Raw genomic sequence first — 26,487 nt, 5'->3', positions numbered from 1 at the left:
GTGAAAATATATTTCCTGCATTCCTGGAGTTGAAAAGATGACCCCCAAACACTGAAGAGAGGGGGAAAAAAGACAGAGTACTTCTATAATTTCTATGAGGGCCTTTTATCAGGGAATTGCTGGTTAGTCCTTGAACACTGCCATTTTGTTGATGGCAGTGGAGATTCTGGTATTAAAAATATTCTGCTGTTACTGTTTAGGAAGTAACTGAGCAGGGACTTCAAGGGTTAATAAGTTGTTAGGCATGGCCTTCCATTTTGTCTTTCTATATTTGCTGCTTCAGGTAGGCTAATTAGAGCCAGGTACAGAGTCTACACACTTCATTGTCTCTATGTTTTGGATATTCCTGAATGAATCATCACTACCTGCCATCACCTTGCACAAAATCTGTTTCTGTGCATCAGCCAGACATTATGCTTTGAATGGATATTATCTCAAATTGCCTCTTGGACTTGAGACAGAAGATCCACCTCCTAGTCTGGAAAATTAGTATAAATGTAATACTCAAACCATCCCACATTAATTAAATTCCATTTTTTTCTTGATCAAGAAAGAGAGTACTGAAGAAGAAGCCCAGCTGTGTTCCCAGCATTTAGAGCGCCCAGAAGAGTGAGCTTGCATTTGAAGCCTAGCCAGGGTTGACCTGCACTTTGACCTAGCATGCCTTTGTGATTTATGTATTGTACAGAACAAGGGACCCTAGTGATCAAGGATCGCACAAATGATAGACATATACTAAATAGTATATATGACCTCTGTCCAGCCGGACGGGTGTTTATTTTTCAATTATTATACTGATTTTTTATATATGAAACATTTATACAAAAGTGGGCACAGCCTGTGACCCACAGACAACAAGACAGAACAACTGACAAAAACAATTATGTGAAAACGCACAAAAGCGGTCTGTACTTATTATTTGGTTTTACAGACTGAAATTCATTCAAAGCAACCCATTGTTGATAAAAATTCATGAGGTCAGACCAACATATGGAGCATTTAAGTCTGCCTGGATATGCAGTGTAACATTTCAAAACAAAAGACACCGGGTCTCATTTATGAAGTTTTGCCTTAGGGCAGAGAAGCAGGCCTTCCTGCTGCTCTTCCCTACAGCAAAAGAACAGGGCAGGAATGTGCCGTAACTATAAGATATGGCGCATTCCTGTCCCTTTCCCCTGTGCCGGCGCACACTAACGTGCACCAGCGCAGGCACCTTTGCACCATGGTGCATGGATGCCTGCGTAGCGGGGATGATTATTTTTATACAGGAAGGTAAACCTTTCTGTACACAAATAATCACAAGAGGCTTATTCCCTTTCTATGTGTGCTGCCAAGTGCAGCACACGTAGAAAAAGGAAAAACAAGCATCACCCGAAGGCAGGCACTGTAAAAAAAAAAAAGCCCATGCAAGGTATATGTTTCCAATTATCTCGCCCGTGTCTGGGCACGATAATTGAAAACATATGGGCTTTGGTGCACGTAACAGACACCAATAGGCCATGGGCAGAGCTATGCAACCACCCATGGCCTATTGCGTGATCTGTTAAAAAACAACACGCACGCAAAGCCCAATCAAAATGGACCATAGGAAATGAACACGCACAAGTTTGTGGAATTTCCAGGTCCATTTTGAACACCCCGAGAAAAGGACTCTGACTGCGTGAACACTGCTGCACAGTGTATGCTAGGCCGAGACCTAACAAGAAGAAAGAAAGATATTTCTCCTCGTTGTGCCTCCCTTACGCCTCCCTTGGGGAGGCGATAAGCTTTTGGCGCTGCCTCAGATTTACGATTTCTCATAAATCTGAGCCAGTGTCAAAAGGCAATGGATGTTGCTAGGAACGCCCCCAGCAACACCCATTGCACGCCCCTTTAAGACAGAACACTGTTTTAATGGGACAGATTGTAGTATTCTGTGCTTATCCATGGAATGTCCATGATCCAGAATCTCACTGCGTGAAAGCTCTGTGTTTGGAATTCCAATATTGTCAGTTGGTGTCTTTCCTGTGTTACTGCTGGCTTCTCCACTTGGTGGCTCAGGCTGTAACTGAATAAAAGCCTTTGGGGCATATTACCAACGTTAAGCGATATTTATGGCTAACGATGCTTAGCAACACATTTTTTAACGCTAAGCATCGCCGGAAATTATCGCAGAGATAACTTGCTATTAGCAAGGTTTATCTCAGAAGTGATAAAAATCCTCACGCTAACTGCCAATTGAGAGATTATCGCTTGAAAACCAACGATAATCTCTCAAAGTTTGGCGTTAGCTTGATGATAGGGGCTCACAAACTTAGCCATGATATCCACCTTCCATAGGATATCATGGCTAAGTCAGGAAAATATCAGGTGTAAAAAAAGCAGTGCTAACCGCGATTAGCACTGCTTTTTTTTATCACTAACAGGGTTAGCGAAATCCTAGATAATAGGAGAAATGTTGCTTAACAACATTTCTCCTTTTATTTTTCTCTGGAACGCCCCCTTTGCATCTCATTAGAGATGCAAGGGGAAGTGTAGAGAAAAAGGGTGCTAACATGTGAATTTGCGTGTTAGCACCCTGTTGCTGATAGGGAGATAATTGTATCTCCGCTTTCTTGGCTTTTAAAGCCAAAAAAGCGGAGATAAATCCCTTGATAATATGCCCCTTTATTTCTTACCTGTGTTCCTGCTTCGTCACAACATCCTTTTTGGCGATAAGCGCTGAGCCACCCACACAGACCCACATCCATCTAAGAAGATTTGTGAACGGTTTGTTAGATCGGCGAGCAGCAAGAGGGAGAGAATATTTGTCTGCTGTTTCTCCGGTGATGTTGTTTTCTGACGTTAAAATCGGCTACTGTAATTGAATTTCAAGTGAAAAAGGCTAGCGGTAAGCAGAGCAGCGCAAGTCCGAGGTCAGTGGCTGGTGAAACGCATTTTCAGCGGAATGCGTTCCAGCTAGTTGGTTCTTGTACGTGTTCTGTGCTAGAGACGCAGTAGGAGCACTTCCGAGTGTAGGGAGTTTGCATTCCAAGGAGAAACACAAGGAGCACTTCCACTCCTAACGTCATTGTTTGTCATTGCTGCTTTAGTGATGCAGGGTGATCTTCCAGCACGAAACTTCTCAGCGTTCGTGTGTAGCATCACAATTGATTAAAAGGAGCGGCTGACAATACAAGTCTGCAGGTACATTTGCCTATTAATTCCTTTTTTTTTTGCTAGACAAATGAGGATAAAGACTGAAGTAATACACAGAGTCTTCGGAGGCGAACAAAGACACAGGTTGTATGTACCTCTGCATATTATACACTTATTTTGAGGGAAACAAGGACAAAGACTGCTGGTGAAATTTATTTTTGTGTACAACCTTCATTCTCAGTGAATATTTTCAGGAGAAAAGAGGAAGGATTTATAATTAATGACATTTATAAAATTCTCTGCAGTAAAGTGTCAATGTGCTGTTTCTTGTGTAGTAGGAAGCACACATCACATATATATTAGTTTCCTGTTTTTTTCTCTGTAACTTTGTTTTCACTTGTTCATCAAATATGCAGGCTGTCAGTCCTCCTCCACCATTTCTCGAAACACCAGGTGAACTACCCATCAAGTGGAAACAATGGTGATGAGTTTGAGACTTATTTAGGTGCAATTGGTGACATCAGGTACAGGGCAGATCGCAGAAAGTATTTGCTTCTACACTCATTAGGTTTTGAGGGAAAATTTATACTGAAACATCTTCCTGCTCCTGTCACTGATGGTGAGAACATGCTTGATGACTATCAGGATACAGTTAAAAGGCTACAAACAAGATTTGACGTGCAACCCAGTATTGTTATTCTTCGTCATACATTTGTTTTGCGCATGCAAAATACAGGGGAAGATGTTGATAGTTAAATCACTTCCTTGAGGAGACTGATAGCGGAATGTCAGTTTGAAAAATTTTCAGACCAACTAGTGCGCAATCAATTTATTTGCCACAGTTCTGACAAAAATATTAAACAAAACCTCTCCATGGAAATCCCAGTCTCAAGGAAACTATCAGGTGGCAAAAAGTATTGAGACGTCTGTATTGTCAGCTATGGAACGGGAAAAAAAAAGTAATGAAGCGGTTGCTGCTGTTAAAGTGAAAGACAACAAAGATAAAGATGTCAAGTCTTCTGACAAACCTTGTTTGAATTTTGTAGAAAGACAGAATGTTTTTCTACCTCAGAGTAATGTCTGCAACAAATGTGGATACAGAAATCTCATGAAAGGCAATAGGTGTCCAGCAAGATTTGTGACCTGTAGACTGTGCAGCAAGGCTGGTCATTTTTCTAAAGTCTGCCAGGCTAATAACTGAAGAACAAATTACCAACCGAATTCTGTAAAATGTGTTGACAATGGGGGAATGCCTTTTATTGATGAAGAATCTGTTGCTAAAGATCTCAGTGACATCGTCATGGTAGTACATGATGATGGGGTTATTGTTGGGAATCCTGAATTGTGTAAGGATTCTTATGTAGAAATTTTAGTGGAAGATCGTATGCTGAAACTTTTGGTGGACTCTGGGGCTCGTATCTCCATGGTTACATTAGAATTATACAATGTGACGCGGCCAGATAGATCCTCAATTCCCACTGATCGCAAAGCTGTTTCTTATGAAGGTCGAGAGATAAACCTGCCAGGGTATATTGAAGATGTTATGGAATTCAAAGGGAGAAGAATTGCCGGGTAAATTGTATGTAGCTCATAAAGGGATAAACATTTTAGGATGGTTTCACCAGAGCTTGTTTGGGATGGTGCTCAAACCTGGTACTGCTGAGCAGGTTCTTGCCGTAAGAGACAGTCCTGACATTAAGAGTTTATTCAATCAGTTTCCTCATGTTTTTTCTGGGGAGCTAGGGAAGATAAAAGACTTCCAACACAGGATTATAATGAAAGATAATGCTAAACATGTTAAACATAAACTTAGGAATGTCCCTTTCAGTGTCAGACACGACCTTGAGAAAGAGCTGGATTCATTATGTGCTTAGGGTAATATTGAAATAGCAGAGTCTTCACTTTGGTTGTCTCCACTGCTAGTTGCACGGAAGCAGAATGGTGAGCTTAGGCTCTGTGTTGACCTTCGCTGTCTTAATAATGAATTCTGGGTGGACTCTCATCCTCTTCCAAATATTAATGAACTGTTGGCTGGTTTGAAAGATGCTAAGGTCTTTTCTAAGCTGGACTTGGTGTCTGCCTATCATTAGGTAGAGATGGCTCAGGAGTCAAGACACCTCTCTGCATTTGTCTCCCCTTTCGAAACATTCCAATATGTCCGTATGCCGTTTGGACTCTCATCAGCGGCTTCTGTGTTTCAGCGACTCATGTCTAATATGCTGAAGGGAGTTGAGGCATATCTGTGTTTCAGGATGATGTTCTTGTTTTTGCACCTGATAACGTTACACATGACTCCATTCCCAAAGAAGTTTTGTCCAGGTTGCAAGTGAATGGAGTGGTGCTACGTAGAGACAAATGTGTTTTCGTGACCAAAGTAGTCGAGTATTTATGTCATGTTGTCAATGAACATGGTATTTTACCTAAAAATAGTCTAGTTGACTCTATTGTCAAGTCCAAGGGTCCTTCTGACAAACCGGGTCTCAAGTCCTTTCTTGGTCTGTGCAAATTTTATTCTCATTTTGTACAGGATTTTGCAAGCAAATTGAGACTGTTATCACGCATGCTGATGAAAGATGTTGTTTTTGAGTGGAATGGTGAATGCTAGAGGGTCTTTGAGTGAATAAAGCAACAACTTATTTCACCTAAGATTGTAAAAAATGTATGATCCTTCTCTCACCTGCACTCTCATAGTTGATGTTAGCAACATTGGTGTGGGTGCTGTTCTTTCTCAGAAGAAAGAGGGGACATTAGAACAATTGGCTTTGCTTCCAGAGTTTTGTCTCCTTCCAAAATAAAGTACACCTGTTATAGAAAAGGAGTAACTGGCGTGCTGGTGGGCTGTAATGAAGTTTAGGAATTTCATTTGGGGGAAAAATTTCTGTTTACAGACAGATCGCAAGCCTCTAGTTTGTATTCTTAATGGGAAAAATGTCAGGCGTTTTACTCTTAGAATTGCTCGTATATCTTCCAAACTTCTTCAATTTGACTTTTGTGCAGAATACCTTCCTGGCAACAAGAATGGGTGTGCTGATTTCCTTTCTCGTTCCTCTGACACTATTGAGAATGAGTTGGACGCAGGGGAGCAGGACAAGGAAGAGTTTATTGTGGCTTCCATGTATCTTCCACAATTATGTGCAGTTTCAGAGAGTGAATGGCATAAAGCACTCAATACTGATGTTTCCATGACTCAGGTCATGAAGTATGTTGAAATAGGATGGGCTTAAGAAAGGAATCTTAGTTTTAAATTAAAGACCTTTCTTCAAGTTGCAGATGAACTTATCATCGAAGATGGGTTATTCTCAGAGGGGACAAACGTGTTCCTCCCCTTTCTTTGAGAAGTGTCCTGGTTCAACATGCACTATGACAAAGAAAAAGAGTGCGTCTCTCTTTTTGGTGGCCTTCCATGGACAGGGAGGTTGATGAAATCATAAAGTCCTGTGTAATATGTGCCAGTTGTGACAAGGCTGACAAGTTGCGTACTCTCCTCTTTCTCCCATTGAATTGCAATCTGCCCCGTGGGTGAAATTGGGGCTTGACATTGTTGGTCCTTTCCATGCACTTGATGCTTCTTTGAAGTTTGCTTTGGTTCTCATGGACTTCTATTCAAAGTGGCCATAGGTCAAGTTTGTGAGGGAAGTGTCTTCTAAAACTGTGGTAGAGTTTCTCAATGAGGTGTTCCTAAAGGAGGGCTTTCCTGAAATTTTAGTTACGGATAATGGCACCCAGTTTGTTGCTTGTGAGGTGGAAGATTTTTTGCACAAGTGTGGTGACAAGCATATCAAGAGTTCACGGTATCATCCTCAGTCCAATGGTCGAGTTGAACATATGAACAGGGTGCTTGGGGAGTGTATACAGTTGGTGCTCTTGCTAATAAGTGTGTTGTGAGTAATTTCATGAGAAGCATGATCTATGAATTTGCAATAAACGAGCGGCGGATGTCTCTGGATCCTCAATATCTTCTTTCTTGTCAATCTGGTATTGGTACTCGTAATAGCCTGGAAATTTCTTCTGCACATCCATCTGCTGACAATATTATGGATATATATGGTGCCTCTATTAATCCCAACAACTCGGAATTGAGACCATTGACTGAGCAGTTGTCGGATTCACGTTTTCTTGGTGTTAGCTCTAGAGGGCAGCAAGCAAGCATAAATAAAGGCTCAAAAAAAGGACATGACCCTATCACAAGGAAGAAAAAAGGCGTGGACCAGAAACAAAAACAACGAGTCACTCGCAACACAGTGTGCCAACCTAGCTCTTCTGCGGCGAACGATAATGCCTGTTCACCACCATTGTCACTGGCCACTAATGTAAATAGTTCCCCTGTATGGTCAAGCGAGGATATTTTATGTAACCGATTAAAACAATTGGTATCTAACCTTCTTGCTTCTTTGTTGCAGAAGTTATGTCAACTTGAAGCAAGGCTAAATGTATTAGAACAGCCTCGTGGTTTTACTCAGTTACCCAATATTGACGCAGAGAATAGCAGAGGCGCTGCTTCTATATCCCCAAGGAGAGGAGATGATATGGGAAAGGGCATCACTGTTAAACCCCGACCGGATATTAACCATGATCTAACAAAAGCCAGGTCCTCCCACGTAAATGTTGGACTATTGTCCCGTGCACATGATCAGACCGACCAAAGTCAGAATAAGTAATTGACAGAGTTGTTGCCTACAAAAAGAGCCGCACCAATTGTGACGGTGGGGGATCTGGATAGGAACTTAGGTGAGCCATGTAGTCCGGCTCTTAACCAGAGGAGGGCAAGTGGCATATCCCCTCATTTGATTTTAAATCTTCAGTCAGAAGCAATCCCTTATACCGTGGTCCTAGCAAACATCGCACAATTGTCTTTAAAATAATTTGAACATTGGTCAACACTACGAAACAAAGCTTGTCATCTACTGAGTATGAGAACGGAGCTAAATAAAATTATTTTTACTGAATTTAAAATGGTACGTAGGGTATCATGGATTGTTAAGTCCACTAAACGGTTATCAGATGATTGTGTATTTTTATCTTTAGGGTCTCCAGATCTTGTTCGGCTCATTTTCGACAGAGCAGTAAGTGGGCAGATTAAAGTAAATGGCATTAATATTCTTCCTTTGGGGTTTTTCTATCATCCACCGAGTGGTGGTCAGCGTCATTGGAGCAGGATTTATTTCCAGAGAATAGACGTCTTCTTTATTCGGTGCCAACTAGCAATTGCTACGAAGTATTTGACTCAATGGAAGATATCATTTGACTTATTGATCGAGAATCAACCATATCCAGCCCAGATTTTCTGCCAAGTCCTGAAAATGTATTAACAATTAGTGCTTTGTATTACTCAAAGATTGTGGAGACATACTCACCACTAATAGAGAACACCTGATTATATATGACGTAACATCAATTCAGGAACGTTCCCAGCCATTGGAGAGTGATGCCGACCATAAAGTGATAATGATGCCCTGTGACAGCCAGATAATTAACACTCAGGAAGTTTCCCTCTCACAGTCATTGGAGCCTGCCACTAACCGTATTCCATCTAAATCATCCAATAATAGCTTGACTAATACTTTGGAGGAAGTTCTTTGTAAATTGGTGTCCTGAAACGTATCAGGTTTACACCCAAAGTTGACCAATTCCATCTGGTGCGAATATATACATAGTCAAGATATTCTTTGTTTGCAGGAGACGTGGGCAAGAGACCCACTACATATTAATAGGTTTAAAACACTGCACACCAGGGCAACTGAAAGTAAAGGAGGTAGGCTCATTGTGGTCTTTGTACACATATATTGAATACTATGAATTTTGACAAGGTAGAACTTCATTTAGATGATATATACTATCAGTTAGTTAGCATCAAAATTGATAGCAAGCAATCTTTCATCTTGATCAATTTATATAACAATATTTCCCTGCCTGATGTAGAATCTGTGATTAAAAAGTTAGTAAGTGATGTACAATCATTATGGCATAAATGTGCTCAAGACATGATGGTACTTCTAGGGGGGGATTATAACTGCGTTTTATGTTTAAATGCTGATATTATTATGTGTGGCCACGATGATAACGAAGGGTTTAGTTGAACGCATTTTTGTCATACCATATTGGGGAGCTGTATAATGAGATGTTATGTACTCTGTATTTATGTTTCGTGAATGTAATGTGCCCTAAGCCAGCACTAATGGGCTACACTTTTAACGGGCAGGGATTATTCTTAACAATAGATTTTATACTTGTTTCAAATAACCATGCTCCAAGAATCAGATCGTTCCATATTGGTGATATATCTTTGAGCAATCACTTCCCACTGTGTATTACAATTAAAGGGTGGACGAGTAGCTCAAGTAAAGGTAAAAATTGCCCCCAGCCTTTAGAGTCAATTGCAGTTGATAGAACTAACGGTTTTGCTTTGAAATGGTCTAGGATTGATCCTGAATGTGTTATAAATTCCGTGGTAAATAAGTGTAAATCTGCTTTTGACACACGTCTTAACTAGTTAGCAACCCCTGGTAGCACACTTGAGTCCTTTGTATTAATCTCCAGTATTGTGAGGGAGGCCTTCTTTGTAAATAAAAAAATAGTAAAGTAAAATCAACAGGGTTGTTTGATTTGATTTGTTCCAAAGCACACCTGAAACTGAAAAAAGCACGTCATACTAATCCCAGAAATCAGGACTCCATAAGGGAGGCTAGGAGAATTTACAATCTAGCCATTAAAGAGAGGAACGCCGTTTAAAAAAGGAAGGTTGGGAGTCCCTTCATCTGGCTGCCTCAAGCAGGGACAGTAGTGCCTTTTGGAAGGTGGTTAAAGCTCCATACTTGAAGCAAGATGGGGGTCCCACCATCGAGAATGCCATCATAGAGGAACAATGGGTCCAGCATTTCACAGAGGTCTTCAAGGGAATAGGTTACATTGACAACAATTTAGGTGAACCACCACTAATTAACAATATAGAAAATTTTGACCTTCAATTTACCCTGGAGGAAGTGACAAGGGCGATCTTGGTTACTCGAGGTGGGAAGGCTCCAGGACCCGGTGGCGTCCCAAGTGATTTGTTTAAACCAATTTGAATTTTATGGGGCCAATTGTAACACGTAGTGAAAGCATGTTTTTAGCGCCTTTTCTGTAAACCTGGGTAGAGTCAACTATTGTCCCCATCTTAAAAAAGAGAAATCGCCAGGATTGTAGATGCTACAGCCTATTTCGTTATTAGACTCAATGACTAAAATTGTGGGGCGTTTACTTTTAGCAAGACTTAAGGACTGGGCACTAAACAATAACATCCTTCCCGACCTTCAATATGGCTTCCGTGAAGGAGTGGGCACTATTGAACAGAGCCTAAATTTAGCCATATTGGTGGGAAAGTATGTAGGTGTAAAAAAGGGATGTTTGTTTTTAGCTTTTGTAGACCTGAGCAGCTTTTGTAGACCTTACAGCCGCTTTTGACTGACTGACTGACTGACTGAAGTACTTGTAAAGCGCTCGAATGCCGCGGCGTCTTGGCGCTGAGTGACTAGAGAGCAGTGTGAGCCAGTCTTAATACGAGGAGAAAAGCCAGGTTTTCAGTGCTTTTCTGAAACAAAGTTTAGATTTTTGTGAGCGCAGTGCAGGGGGTAGAGAGTTCCACAGTCTGGAAGCCTGGTAAGAGAAAGATCTGCCACCCCAGCGTTGTCTTCTTATTTTGGGTTGGCAGATAAGATCAAGACCGGCTGATCTCAGCGCACGTGATGGCACATATCGAGGAAGTAGCTTGGCAAGATCGTCAGATCCCGAACCGTGCACAGATCTGTGGGCCAGACAGAGGGCTTTAAATTGAATTCTACACCTGACTGGTAGCCAGTGAAGTTTCCTAATGACTTTAGACGTTGGGTGACGATAGGGTAAATTCATCAGAACCCTGGCTGCGGCGTTTTGAATTGCCTGCAGCTTATTCAATTGTTTTTCTCCTGTGCCCAAGTAGAGAGAGTTGCAATAGTCCACTCGGGACATTACCAGGGCACCCATAACAGTTTTTTGCAATGTGGGGGGGATATAAGGTAGAACTTTCCTAAGGATCTTGATGGTATGGAAGCAGGTAGACGTTACCTGGTTAATCTGAGCCTTACAAGATAGATCTTTATCAACCAGAAAGCCAAGGTTCCTGACCTTTTCTGCTGGACTTGGGCAGGAGCCCGCCTCTGGGGGCCACCAGAGGTTGTTCCAGATCGATGGTTTCTGACCGAACTCAATTATCTCGGTCTTGTCTGCATTTAGTTTTAAAAAGTTAAGGCTCATCCAGTTTTTTACACTGAGAAGACTCTGTAAGACACACCAAACTCTGGGAGATTTTAGAAAAGAACAACAAATTATTTATTTCATAAGACGCTTTTATTGCAATGCACAGACGAGGGTTCGTTTTGACATTAAGGGAGCCCATTAGGATGTTGGGCGGATCGCCCTCGCCAGGCTGGCGGTGGCTACCGTCAGCCTGGCGGGGGCAATCCGCCCGACATCCGCATTGGAATTCCCCCCGTCATATTAGTATGGCGGGGGGGACCTCAGTGGACAGAAAGTCCATCTGCCGCTATTCCGCCCCGGTCGCCTTGCGGCCGGGGCGGAAAAGCCTATCCTATCCTATCCTATCACACCGGGGTCCAAACGAAGCCTATCCTATTCTATCCTATCCTAATAGGCCCCTAAGCGTGGGTGTACAACTCCAATTCCAATACATAGGGGACTTAGGCAAGGATGTGTCCTTTCCCCATTCCTTTTTAATTTGTATATAAATGATTTAGAGGAAGCACTGGTTAAGAAACAGATTTACTCCCCCAAGGTAAATGGTCGTTCTATTCCTGCCCTTTTATATGCTGATGATGCAGTTTTACTGTCACAAACTCAAGTAGGTTTACAAAAGGTTAAACATGGTTTAAATGAGTATATGAATGATCTAGGACTTATGGTGAATACTTCTAAGACATATGTCATGAGATGTGGTAGGGGAAGTAAAAAATGTTGGGAGATGTTCATAGCGGATCAAAAAATGGAGGCAATTTAAAGCATATTTTAAAGATGAAAAAAGCCATAACGATAAATTTTTACAGAACATGGGCCATTTGGAGTATTTTACCAATCTCGATTCCATGTAAGTGGTACCTAGGAAAGATTCAAAATAGGAAGGACTCGCGATGTTGGAAATGTCATGGCTGACGACCGAAATACTAAAGCCCATGGTACTGGAAAATCAAATTATTTTAAGTGTTTTTAAAATTCAGCCATATCTAGTGATAGTACCAGAAGGATATGACAGATTCATATTAACAAGATTCAGGCTTGGAATGGTCCACAGACTTATTAGTTTTCCCGATATGAATGACTGGAGCCAAACCATGATACCCTGTCCTTGTGATAATTGCTCAAGTAAATCCACTATCCATATTATTTTCATTTGTGGATTCTATACTCTTATTAGGAAAATCTGGATTCTCCCAATGCTGAAATCTATGGGGATAAGAAAATGCCGACCAGCGTAAATCGCATTACAAACCAGGGATAATGCTAATATGAATTGGAAAATTGCGATGTTTTTTAAAAAAGCGGTCAGTTATATTAAGAGCATAATGTTCTGAGGAATTTTTTATTTTAACGTTTTTAGAGTCAATGAAATGTTGTGAATTTCCATTTGATGACATTAAGTGCGATATTTCGATCATAGCTACTGCCATGATTTTATATGAATTCATTTGAATAGTCGATATCCAATTTGAAACACTTTTATTATGATTATAATGTGTATAAATTGCTTTTATGATTGCATTACTTTACAATCGAATAAAGCTGAATTTTAATTTGAAATAACTATGTAATAAAGATTTGATGAAGAATATGAATACTCATTACTAGCAAGGCCTTGGCTTTTGTCAATATATGGCATTTGATGGAAATCTCAAGCATGTGACTCCAATTCCAGCCATGTTGTTGCATTCAATGTATATAATGATGCTATATTTTGTGTTAAGGCTAACAATGGCATATGAGCGTAATCTTGACACATGATGTTTCTCTTAACTATGATGGTGATGTCCTGGAATGCAAGACTGTGCTTGCGGATTGTCAGACAGCATCTGTTCACGTAGGGCAGTGGTACATTTGGATATGTGCCGCAGATTAAAAGGTGATTGCTAGTATCTGTCCACGGGAGGCAGTAGTACACTTGAGTAAATGCTGCCAATGACAAGTTGATTATTCATGTCCATGTGGGCCAGTTGTAAATGTGAGTATGTGCTGCCAGTGACAAGTTGCAATTTAGGGACTAAAAACACAATGCTGGCATTTGAGAAGAAAAAGCGAATTCATTGTGTAAAAATGATAAGTCACTACAAGAGGACAATATTGTTATTTTTCAAAAACTGAAAAAATTATATTTAGAGAAAAAGGTAGCCGATTTTCAGAACTTGATGAGCTAAGACTTAAAGACAAAATGGAAAGTTTTTCGAAATTAAAAGTGTTTTTTTTCTGTATATGAAAAAGTGATGCCTATTGACAAAATTAGTTGATTTACAATTCAATTTCAAAGCTTTATTCGACATTAGTCATAAAAGCATTTCCACCCTAACGCTATACAATAAATACTAAATCTACAATACACAAGATTAAGACAAGTATTAAACAAGTATCCGTCGAATACAATAAGCTAATAAAACATTATTAAGAACAACATTGACGTTTACTTACAAGTAAAAACTTTAAAAATATGGTAGTCAAATTACATCACAGCATTTTTCCTAGTAGAGTACGTGTTCGAATTGCCCAGGCCCAGGACAAGAACTTTGCAACAGCAATTACGAACAATGGAGAACAATCTGTCTCCAGAATTCTAAGTGCTGTTGCTTGGTTACGTGTCCCCATATTGAGGCAGACAGGTCTTATCCATTTGTGCCGTGGGTTTGCATATAGAGGGCAACAAAACAATACATGGGAGACATGCTCAACTTGGTCTTTACAGTGGTAGCAATGCTCATCCCAAGATGTAGACCATTTCTTTTTAAATGCATTTACTGGGAGAGATCCGACTCTAAATTGGAAATACAACTTCCTGTCGTGCGGCTTCTCAATCAGGTCCCAGTACGCTTCACACAAGGGAGACATTTTTAAGTCCAGGAAGCGTCTCGACAACGAAGAGTTAGTCCCATTGGCAAAAGTTCTAAAATTCACCATCTCCCAGTACATTTGTTTTAGCTTGGTCTTTGAGGGGAAGCAAGACACATCTGTTTTACCCCATAGGTGGTCTAGTTTTAACTGTGACAGTACCCCTCGTAATTCTTTCAACCAGGCAATTTTATGGAAGCGGTCAAGTGAAACAATGTCTGTCAATGCTGAAGCATAGTGAGCTAGCTCCGGGGTCACCATTAACCATCTCCAATATAACAATGGGCGCAACCTTGCTAAGTCAGCAATATTTTTCCTACCGAGGTCTAATTTTAAAGGAACGGTAGGTGTACTTTGCGGCACCCCTACCAGTCCCCGAAGAAACTTGTTTTCTACTGTAGTCAGGTTTGCTAGGTTACAGAATCCCTATAGCTCTGAGCCGTATAAACTAGCACTAATAGCTTTCATTTGATAGATCTCAAGAACACAATTTACTGGTTTAGTTAGAGAAGCTCTATGTTTTAATAATAATGCTCCTGCCATTTGACTAAACTTTAATACTGCAGTATCTATATGTGTGTTCCATTTCAAGTTCCCCTGAAGTGTTATTCCAAGGTAGGTGAAAGCTTCTACCTGTTCAAGGGGAGTGCCTTTAAAGGTAATTACCCCTTTAAACAATGACCGGCGGTTCATGCACATGAACTTTGTCTTGCTAGTATTCAGTTCTAAACCTCGTGAGTCACAGAACTCGCCAAATGCATTGACCGCCTTTTGGAGACTGCTTGGTGTACGTGATAATATAAGCGTGTTGTCCGCAAACATTAGCTCTACTAAGATTTTGATGTGCCTGTCTACAACTTTTGCCATACCACCCCTGACTACTTTGGTGTTTTTTGCCCTTGTTATTGGCTGCTGGTTTTAGGAAGAATGTTTGCAGTCTACAAAAGAGTTTATTGTGGGCCTCCATCACAATATCTCGAAAGCTAATGTTACTTATGAGTAATTTTATGTAGTTTACTTCCTCTTCTACTACTCTCTTAAGTTTGTCTAGCTTCTCCTCATCCTCTATTAGCTTCCCCCATTTTAAATGCCGCTGATTATTTGAACATACTAGGTCCAGGGTCACCCTCTCCTCCTCTGGGCTTACCCCCCTTTCCTCTAAATAGGGCTTAAAATCCATACACAGTGGGTTATGATCGCTTTCCATTCTTTTTACTACGGACATATCCACCAGTTTATTCCAAACCCTGGTATCTACCAGAAAGTAGTCAATTCTACTGGATGCCCGACCATTGTCAAACGTGTTGTTTCCAACACGATCAGAGGTTGTGCGACCGTTTGCGGCTCTAAGGCCTCTGGCTAAACAGAGGCTCTTCACTTGAATGGCCACCGTACTCCATCTTTTAACTGCAGCAATCTCTAGCTGAGGGATTCCCCATTTGCTGTCCTCTTCCTCGGCTAGAAATTTATCCTCTTGACCCAGAGGTTCAAAAGTAGTATTTATATCCCCCCCCAACGATAATAAATTGTTCTAGGGGCAATGATTCTAGCTAATGTTCGAGGACCGTTATTACATCTGAGGTCTTTCCCCCTCTGACCCCCCCTAGCATATATATTAAAAAGGGCTAAATCTTCACCATTGTTCCATCTAATATTAACTGATAGTATATCCCCAGTAGGAAGGGATCTTTGCATGATTTTACAGTTCAGTGATTGGCGTATCCAAATCAGCATACCTCCTGAAGGCCGGCCTTTACCATTTATCACTGCAGGGATAAAAAAGTTGAGGTACCCCACCCGATATACAGGGCTTGTTGACCATGTTTCTTGGAATAATATAATATCGTGCAAGTCAATGAAAGCACACCATTCAGGAGATGTTACTTTATTCGCTATCCCAGCGAGGTTCCAAGAAATAAAGGTCAACGATGGTTTAACTATGGTGGGCCCTGATTGGCCAGATCTTAAGAGATTGCTTATGTTTGTATTCTGCTGTGTGGTTTTTGTTGCTGAAGTTTTTGAAGGGCTGACAAGGGCATTATCTAGGCGGAGTTCAGGTGGTGGATCACTGCCATTACACTGGGCTAAACTACTATGCCCTTCCAAGTTAGCTAGCCTCCCCTCTCTTTTATTGCTATTGGGAGCTAACATGCGATTGTCTGCCTGGGTCAGGGCTAATAGGCCCTCCTTGTTAGCGCTACCACTATCTGTTTTCACAAGGTGGGAGTGTCCTATCATATTATATTGATGTGCGAGTCAATCGCACTCGTTTAGGTTTGATAATGCAGTGAATCTGTTTTCTAGGTTTATACCCCAGTCACGACTTTGTGCACCCCCACCCCCGCCCCCGCCCCCACCCCCACTCCTTCTATTAGCCACTTTAGTCCATTTGGTCCTCAAAACACTCGGTTTAGCAATAAAACCTCTTCTACTGTAGAAGAAGTCAAGTGTGAGGGGGATAATTTCTGCTGTTCTACGTTGAGGGGGCAGAAGATTAGGCAAGATTTCAGGCAGCACTTCCGGTCCTTTAAAGTTAAGTACCACGCAATCGCCTTCAAATCTTTTGGGGCTACTGCCTATCCATTTCACTCGTCTGGCAGTTAATAATTCATCTGAGAGTTTTTGTTTGCCCCAATGGGAGATATGCATATTGTTAGTCAGCCAGTATAGGGCTTTGCTTAAGAGTGATTGGGGAGACTCTGTCTGGCCAAACTTCAAGGTTGGTACGTTAGCTAGGACCAGGATCAGTGGGGATGCTTCTACAATTAGTTCCATTGGGCCTGGTTCCAGAAGAGGATCTTCCCTGGCCCCGTTACTTATCAACGGATCTGCTGGGTGGTGGATATTCGCTGCTAAGCGTGGGGTGGGGATAAGTGGATGAGTCAGGACCAAAGGATTCCTACTTTCTCCAATTCCACCCTCCCTATGTTTTGTTTGCTCAATTTTTTCCACCACCTTGTTTAGTTGTTCCCCCATGTTTTCATTTGTATTCAACAGGAGACCCTCAAGCTTGTTAACTTTGTCAGTAAGATGATCAATCTTAGATAACAGTGGCTTGATTATACCCCTCATGTTTTGATCAAACATTCCCATGAGTTTCTTAATATTGGCCTCATCCCATAACATTCGACCCTCGTCCTCTACCCCTACATCCTCTGTACTATTTTTCCTAGGTGGAGTTGCTGGTCTATTCTTGCTAGAGCGTAGCCCGCCACGCCTAGGTTGTCCCTTTGTGGTCCCTTTGGTCACCCTAGGCGCAGGAACAGGCACAGGATTAGAGGGGCTATCTTCCACTATTTCTAGGTCCTGGTCTGCGGCATCATGAACAACCTCATCTACTTTGCTCAATGTAGCAGGTGAGGATACATTATCAGCGGGGCTCTCAGTACTAATCTGAGAAAGCACCACTGCATCACTGGTGTTTTCTAGTTCCTGTAAGTTAACTCGGGGTAGTTCGGTTGAGATGTTGCTAGGTGTTGGGCTCAACCCCAGGGAGGACCTTCTATCATTGTTTATCTTGGTGACCACTTGGAATAGATAGTTATCCATAGTGTTTGTAGGAGCAGTACCTTGCTTTTGCTTAGACATACCACTAACAATACTAAACAATCACAGTGACCCAAGATATATAACAAACCTATTACTCAGCAGCCACTGCTATCAAAGTCTTTAAGACCTCCCCTTATAACCTTCAGTAAGTGCTAAGATGCCTCGTGGTTATCACAAAAAATTGTAATCGCTCACGGAAATTTATGAACAGCGTTCCTGGCCCTGTCCAGTCTCTGCCAGTCGCGGACTGTCGCAGACTGTCCCGCTCTTGTCCCGGGCTTCTCCCGGTCGCTCCCGCGCAGCGGGACTTGTCAGGACAATTTGTAGATCTATGGGTAAAGGGGAGGGGCAGGCGGGGAGAGCAGCCCAGGTGCTGTTGATAAGGGCGGCCGGCGCTTCTGGGAAAGGGAGTCCCTGTCCGGCTCTCGCACTCTGCTTGCAGCCCTGCTTGACCCTCAGTAAACCTCCCGAGCAGCAGGCAAAAGTCCGAGGCAATCAGCTGGCAGCCCAGTGAAGCGGGACCCGCACAGCGGGTTCCGCGAGAAGTAGGTGGAATTCAGAGTGCCACACATCCCAGCGTGCACCAATGGTCCTCAGCAAAGCGACCACAGCAAAGCGTCCCAAAAGTAATTGAAGCGCTGCAGCTTTTGAAACAGATGGGGAGGGGCAGGCGGGGAGAGCAGCCCAGGTGCTGTTGATCCGGGCGGCCGGCGCTTCTGGGAAAGGTAGTCCCTGGACGGCTCTCGCACTCTGCTCGCAGCCCTGCTTGACCCTCAGTAAACCTCCCGAGCAGCAGGCAAAAGTCCGAGGCAATCAGCTGGCAGCCCAGCGAAGCGGGACCCATGCAGCGGGTTCCGCGAGAAGTAGGTGGAATTCAGAGTGCCACTCAGCCCAGCGTGCAGCAATAGTCCTCAGCAAAGCGACCAGAGCAAAGCGTTGATTTACTATTAACCCCTTCGCTGCAGGGGTAATCTCCCCACTGTGCTGGGGTGGAGGGGGCGCGCACAGCGCCCTGGTGCTCGTGACTAGCTCAGCTCCCTGGGGATGCGCCAGTTAACATAAATCTGCCCCATGATGTTTTAGCAAAAATGCCAATCTGCCCTATGTTTTTCAAAAAATATTTTCGAGAGCCAGTCTTCCAGGCTTTTCATGCTGTGATATGTATGCTTGCAAACAACTTTATAACAGTCACCACTGTTTATGGCAGCACTTATAATAAAGTTTTGTGTCACAGCTCATATTTATTTTTCAAAATACATGCAGTTTGGCAGGATAAGCAGGCAACCGAAATCAAAGGTCCTTATAGAGAGGAATTAAACAATGCCTAAATTGGACAAGAATGAGTGTCCATGCCATACTCGCAGCCAGTGCTATTAAATGTCTACTCTTAACATATTAATAATATTAATAATAATTCTTCATTGTTTGATTATTTAAAATCTTACAATGCGACATTATACATATAATATATACTAATAACATAAGGAAAGGCAAATACATGCCAATTTACTGGGTGATTTGAACAACATGAAACCAGAGAACCTCAAATTGTGGCTTCCCTGCTTAAATTGTGTGATCTTAGTAATATATTTTATTTTACCAAAACTCTTTGTTCTTCATTATCACTCATGAAAACACCTTCAAAACTGTGAACTCGGGCCACCAGTTGTACAAAACTATCACTTTTAATAAGCACTTCTCAGTGCAGTGCTCTCCTTCTTGTTAATCTGTTGGCTACACCTCTACTCCTAATGTAAAAAAAGGTCCAAACTGTCTCAGTAAAGATGGCAAGTGGTTCGATAAATGTTGTAGCCAACAGCATGCTCGAGTTGGCCCTTAAAATTATTCTAATGAAACTTCAAATCCCCGATGAATAGTGGTGCTGATTGTAGAGACCTGAGGTACTCAGTCACATATAGCATTTGTCAACTTGGCAGTGCTGCCACAGAAGTGAACATGTCCATAATTGTTCACGGCACACATCAAAGCTTAATTACTGATTCAATATTTTCCTATTTGATCAAGGCCCATTGCTTACTAACCCCAGTAACACAAATATCAAGCATTGGCAAGGACAATAGGTCTTGCCTATGTGAGATCTGTTGCTTTGCTGGAGTGGAGCGGAGAGGTATGGATTGGAGTGGAGTTGAAGTGGCATTGTTTGGCGTGGAGTGGAGTGGAGTGGCACTGCATGGCATGGAGTGGAATTGCATTGTGAGGCATGGACTGGCATTCTGTGGCTTGGTGTAGGGGGCATAGCAGACGGAGTAAGCACAAGTCGAGACTTTGCCTCCCCATAGTACGTGAGAAGGCCTCTGCATGACAAAATAGGGAGCGCAATAGCAGAACTGTAAGTTATAGGTACTTTAGACCCATAAAAACTGAGAGGAAGTGTAAGTGCAACAGCTTATCCACACATGCCATCATTTTGGTCACATGCACAACACTGGTCCTGAAGATTGCCCACCGACACGTTTGAGCACCGCAGGAGCTGAAACATGTCGACTACTGACCACCCACGTTTTTAAAGTAGGTTCTATAGAAGAGTAGCCCTTCTAGACAAGCACCACCCTATTTTTTAACCCATGCTCCATCTACATTAGAATAAAATATATCATTAGGAGATTAAAGGAATTTTAAAACTCACTTGATTCACACATTCACCATTTCTGATCCCTACTTCAATCACCAGTAGGTCTCCCTCCAGGTGGAGGAAAGCACTTGAAAGGACCCAATGATGATGCTTTTCACATAGGTACACAAGCGGAAAATCAAGATATACCGCCACGGCACCACATACGTGAATGAAGGTTTTTTTAAGACGGCCAACACCCCAGACCCTGGTAATAACACAGGACAAGTGATTTATTCTCTTATGATAATTTGGCTTGGAGTAGAACAGCATTATGTAGCGTGGAGTGGAATAGCATTGTATGGCATGGAGTGCAGTGGTTTTGCTTGCTGTGTAGTGGAACTGTGAGGTGTGGAGTGGAGAGGAGTGACATTGTGTGGTGTGAAGTGTAGTGGCATTGTATAAAGTGGAGAAGAATGATGTTGTGTGGCATGGGGCATAGTGGGGTGAAGTGACATTGAGTGGGATGGCATTGAGTGAAGTGGAGTGACATTGTGTGGCATGGAGTGGCACAGAGTGGAATTGGGTAGCATTGTGTGGCAGGACTGGCGTGGAGTGCAGTGGCATTGTCTCGAGAGGAATGGAATGGAGTTGAGTGGGTGGAAGTGGAGCAGCGAGGAGCGGTATTAAGTCAGGTGGAGTGGTGTGAAGAATAACGGATTGCAATTGGGAGGCACTGTGTGTCTTGAAGTGTCTTGAAGTGGGGTGGTGTAGGGTGTGGAGTGGAACTGTATGGCATTGTGTGGTATGGCGTGGAGTGGAATTGTATGGCTTTGGATGCCATTGTGTGAAGTGGAATGGCGTGATATGTGAAATGGAGTGAATTTGTGTTGCAATGTGTGGTGTGGAATGGGATGAAGTGGAATTTTTGTGGCATACAGTGCAGTGGAGTGGAATTTGTGGCTTTGTGTGGAGTGGAGTGGAATTGTGTGCAGTGGCAAGGCGTGGATTGGAGCGGAGAGGCATTGTCTAGCATGGGGTGGATTCAAATTGTGTGACTCTGTGTGGAGTGAAGTGAAATTGTGTGGCATTTTGTGGTGTGGAGGAGAATTGTGAGACATGGGGTGGTGTGGAGTGGTGTAGCATTGTATGGGGTGGAGTGGAGTGGAGTTGAACTGTCTGACACGGTTCAGACAAAATCTACTCCTTTTATTTCTCATAGATATGCAGATATGGGGGAGGTTCATTACCTGGGTAGAGATCGCTCAAGTCACGTCTCGATTTTAGCTTTGTATATGGGGTTATTAGAGTTAAGGCACAGTCTTGAAGACTTACTTCCAATGTAAATGGAGATAACATATTAGTACATTAATGATAGCACGAGTTCTTCAGAGGCCAAAAGTTGAGGTTTGCAAAATAGTGGGCATCAGACAAAATTTGGTTAGGTACATGATGCACAATCAGGAGAAAACATTGTCTGATGAAAACAGCTTTTAGAATGTAACACTACCGTACACAGTTTCCTGTACAGCGATGTTTGAGTTTGTATCTTTTTATCAGTGGCTTCATAGAGGAGGAAATACATCTGGTAAGAGGTTTTCATGCTTCTAAATAGAGAAGGCCCAAAGACAATTATTTGTTTAAAATGACAAAAATATACTGGTCCACTTACAAGAGGGGAATAACTGTGTATTCCACTTAAGCTTTATCGTATTGGACTCGTCCCCTCCTAAATAGTTTGTGACATAAACTTGGCTACTGGACTAGTGTACACTATTCTGACTGATACCCAAACAACAGGATGAACTGGAATCAATGTTAATCAATGAGGAGAATCCCATATCCAGTAAACTCTGGAGTCTGGTGAAACACCAGTAGAGATGGACTACAGATGTAACAGTGGTGTATTAATGCCTAACTAGTTATCTGGTGAATGAGAAAATGACCAAAAGAGGAATGTAACTGGAAAAGATAAGGGAAGTCAGATTGTAAGGGTACTCACATGGAAGACACAGATGTTACTGATTAGAAGTCAAATCATACCAAGTCAAAACTCATTACTGGAAATAAGAGTCTGCCAATTGACTGAGGTGGACCTTTATAAGTCTGATTGACACAGTCCAGAGTGGCTTCATGCCGCAAAAATATGGAACTAAATTCATTGTACACATTATAGGAAGCCAGCAGGCATGGAAGATCAGTTGCATTGCTGATACTGGGTACCAAAAATGCCTTCTAAACCATAAGGTGAACAAACCTTTTCAGGGCTTACAAAGGTTTGGATTTGGTCCAAGATTTCTGATATGGGTGAGACTGTTATATCAGGATTCCTTAACAAGGGCAAAAATGAATGCTCCATTATAGGATTGATGAAACCTGGTTGCAGTTCAAGACATGAATGCACATTGTCACTGCTAAAGCTTCTTTAAACAAAAGTTGGTGGGTTGAGGAATCCAGATGGGAAACAGCAAACATTTAATATCTCGATAATACAGACACTCTGCACATAAACCTGTTAAACTTAGCACACAATGTGGATGTGTTACAAGAAAATGTACAAAGATTTGGCAAATTGGTCAGCCTTAATCTGAATTGGGATAAGTTGATCCTCCTACTGGCAGGTCTTCAGAAGAAATACCCCATTGCAACACTAACAGTTTTTAAGACAGTAAAACAGTTGCAAAATGAAGGACACACACTACATCTAGACACTGTCGTGCCTAATCTGCAAAAGTCAATTGATTTTTGGCCACATTTATCTTTGCCGCTGACCGTTTGGCTGTGGCTAAGATAGATTTCACTATTGAGATGCTTATGTTCCTCAGGGATTCATACCTATATATGTATGTATTCCAGAACAATAGGCTGTATTTTGAGAAGCTTGTTATGCACAGACAAAGCAGCCGTGTAAAGCTAGACACAACTAAAAGGGATAATAAGGAAGGTGGCGATGAAGTGCCTGATACGGAAAAAAATTACTTGATGGCACAGTTAACTGCTGTAAATCATTGTGTTCAACTCACTAAATAAGTGTCTGCCTAGGCTCAGTATGCACAGACTTCCCTTTTTAGGAACTCTCTAACTTTCAGAAAGTAGCCACTGACATGGACTTCCCTTTTTGGAATCAGCGTTCTCTGGGCCTCCTGAGCGATGTAATTGTAAATTCATCACATTTCTAGGGGCACAGCCAATGTTTGGAGTCTACGGGTATCCAAAATCTGAGATATGTTAGTCTACTCATGGTGACCAAGGGTACATGGTCCTCTTTTTCAGATACGGCAACAGCTTCTAACACATTATCTGTAACATGAGTATAGATTTCAGAATCCTTCAGGACTGCTAGATTTAAATTTTCACAAATACATGCATAGCACCATATCTAGATATGCCCTGTAATGTTGCATGAGAATGATAGAAATGCAGTTGTCTAATTGCTTAAACAACTTTCTATTCTTTAATCAGGGACCTTCTGTGGATATTGCAGTACAGAAGAGTAATACTAGAGAGATTTGCCTCAATCACAAATGTATATGTTGAAAAATCATCTAAGGCTTGTCTAGTTGGTGTATGCCAATTCAAATCCAATGTAAAATGAAGAGGAGGTTTGGCTACTTGCTGGGTTGCTAGCTAGGGGAATCTATGCTTAAGTCCAGAACCTCCTACAATAAAAGACTGGTTAGGAGATGTCAAGGAATGGGCTGTTACATAGGAGAACAACTAACTCATGGCAACAGCGATGAAGATCTAGCAGATCACTTAGATGATTGGAACAATATAATGCAAGGGCTCTTGTACCCAAATTTCACATGCCAGCCTAAACATTGTCTGCACTGGTATGTTTTGGGTGTGCAGTATAACCTTTGCATGGTCCAAGTGTGTATGAACATACTGTTGAGAAAGGCATCTGTCCCTTTTGTCCTAATTTTGATCTCCTTAAAATTCACCATGCACCTTATCTGTTAAAGCTCTGGAAATATGTGATTGGCTGTGTAATTATCTACCTTATAATGTGAGTGGTTCTATAATTGCATCCTACATCTGAGTTGTGATCCCAATACTGCTTAAGAGGGATATTTGCAAACTATTATAAATGTGAAGATTAAATATTCATGCAGGTCCATCAAAGTACAGGTGACGGCAGGGCACAAGTCCTAAAGAAAGAAGTGGGTGGACTAACCAAGGGGCCGATTAGGATTGCGGTGAATCCGCATCCTCCGGGCCGGCGGAAGCCACCGCCGGCCCGGAGGATGTGGATTCACCGCTGCGGTGATTCTAAAGAACCCCCGCCAGATTAGGATGGCTGGGGGTCATCGGCGGATGGGAAGACCGTCCGCCGCTTTTCTGCCGCAGTCGCCTTCCGACCGCGGCGGAAAAGCTCTAATATGGTGGCGGTGTCTATCAGACACCGCCAGCCATATTAGGATTTGCATTGGGACGTGCCTTTCCGCGGCGGCAATGCCGTCACGAAAAAGCATACGGTCTTTTCTTTGGGGGGCGTTGCGGGCCCCCAGGGAGAAGGGGGGGTGGGTGGTGAACATGGGGGGTACCTAGGGTACCCCCTGCATTTACATGCACAAAGCGACAGGCACCGCACGGTGCCTCCCGCTTTGTGCATGTAAATGTAAAACATGCTTTTTTAACCTTGCGCCGGGTGCTGCTTGAAGCAGCACCCGCCGCAAGGTTAAAGATCCAGTATGTGACCGCCAGGGTGGCGGTCACATCCTAATTGCACCGGAGGGACCACCGCTGCCCCTGTGGACGGTCCCTCCACCTCGGGGGTGGCGGACGGACGCAGGTCCATCCGACATCCTAATGAGTCCCTTAAGTTAGGCAGTATGTGACATCACAGTGCATGACAGCACAGCGCGTGACATCACACATCACAGAAAGTGGTATCACAACTCACGACCTCATAAGAAGTGACATCAGATCTTAAGACCTTACATATGTTAAGCCGCTCTATCATGCGTACATTTGAGCGCATTACAATTTTTACCTAATTCAATTTTGCATTGTCATTATGCCACAAAACTGATGCAACCCCAATGCAAAATACAGGCCTCAACTTACACATTTACTTTCAAAAACTCTGCCACAAAGAAATTAGAAAAAGGAGAAACGTGGTAGAAAATCTGTTCTGCTTACTTGGTTGCAAAGTCTATATTTTAAACTGTCTTGTGGGGTTAAGGCACCTGATGCGGACAATTTTGTGTGCCAGCCATTTCTCAGGGTTTAGTAATAATGATAAGATAACTCTGGAAGATAACATATTCGCTGGAGAGATCTGTGTGTTGTCTAGTTCCAGTTTTAAATCAAAGTAGCATTAAGGGTTATTATGTCTCCTGCAAAAACCATTAAGTAACACGCAGATGACACATTTTTATTTTATGTAAATGGATAAGTGGGTTACTGCTTTTAACACAAAGAGCCTTTTGTTACTTGCTTTTTGTAAATTGTAATGCTTCTAATATAGTACAGTGAGCTATGAAAGACATGTGACTCGTACACCATGCATCCCTCGCTGCTTTATGAAACTCATCGTGTACATTGATTTATACACAATTTATTTATTGTCAATGTATATTGTGTACGTGTGATGTAAAGCACTCTGACACCCTGCATTGGGATGAGTAATGCTATAGTCCTATTAATTAAATGAAATAAAATAGTGGTATTTAAACTGTTGTTTGTGTAAATACTGGGACAGACCAACACATCTGACATTCTTACAGTGCATATATATATATCTCATATAAAGTGACTGAACAAAGTCAAAAGCTTGCCTCTCTTAAGTACCTGTGAAGTTATAAGATGTGTGTCCTTGTTTTCCCTCCATTGCACCTAGGTGTGAGGCTCCCAGCCAGGAAACTTAAACAAATGGAAGCCTCTTGGCCCCATAAATTCGGCTTTTGTGATGGGCACAGCTGGAATCTGAAAAGCCCCTTCTCCACATTTACTTTGCTGCTCCTAACAAAAGCAGACAACGTGAAGGTACTGATGAAAGTCTGAAAATTACACCATAACAAGTTTAGCATATTGCTGTGGAGCCCAACCCAACCTCTTTGCAGGGCTGATGGTTTCCACTCTGTGAAAATAGAGGGTAAATGCAGTCTACCTTCGTGTATCCTTGA

At 42.2% G+C, this 26,487-nt stretch overlaps 1 protein-coding gene across 1 annotated transcript in view; it reads right to left on the bottom strand.

The window, feature by feature from the left end:
- LOC147683337 (calcium-activated potassium channel subunit alpha-1-like) overlaps window positions 1–26,487 on the bottom strand; it is a 799,658-nt gene that overhangs the window by 259,337 nt on the left and 513,834 nt on the right. The window contains exon 17 of the mRNA XM_086942523.1: window positions 16,668–17,762. Coding sequence (XP_086798649.1) covers window positions 16,668–17,762 — 1,095 coding nt within the window. The remainder of the gene's footprint in view (window positions 1–16,667; window positions 17,763–26,487) is intronic.

The sequence above is a fragment of the Lissotriton vulgaris genome, chromosome 11 (assembly GCF_964263255.1).
Source record: "Lissotriton vulgaris chromosome 11, aLisVul1.2, whole genome shotgun sequence".
Taxonomy (NCBI): domain Eukaryota; kingdom Metazoa; phylum Chordata; class Amphibia; order Caudata; family Salamandridae; genus Lissotriton; species Lissotriton vulgaris.
The sequence above is the reverse complement of the archived record's forward strand: the minus strand, read 5'-3'. Positions and strand labels throughout refer to the sequence as shown.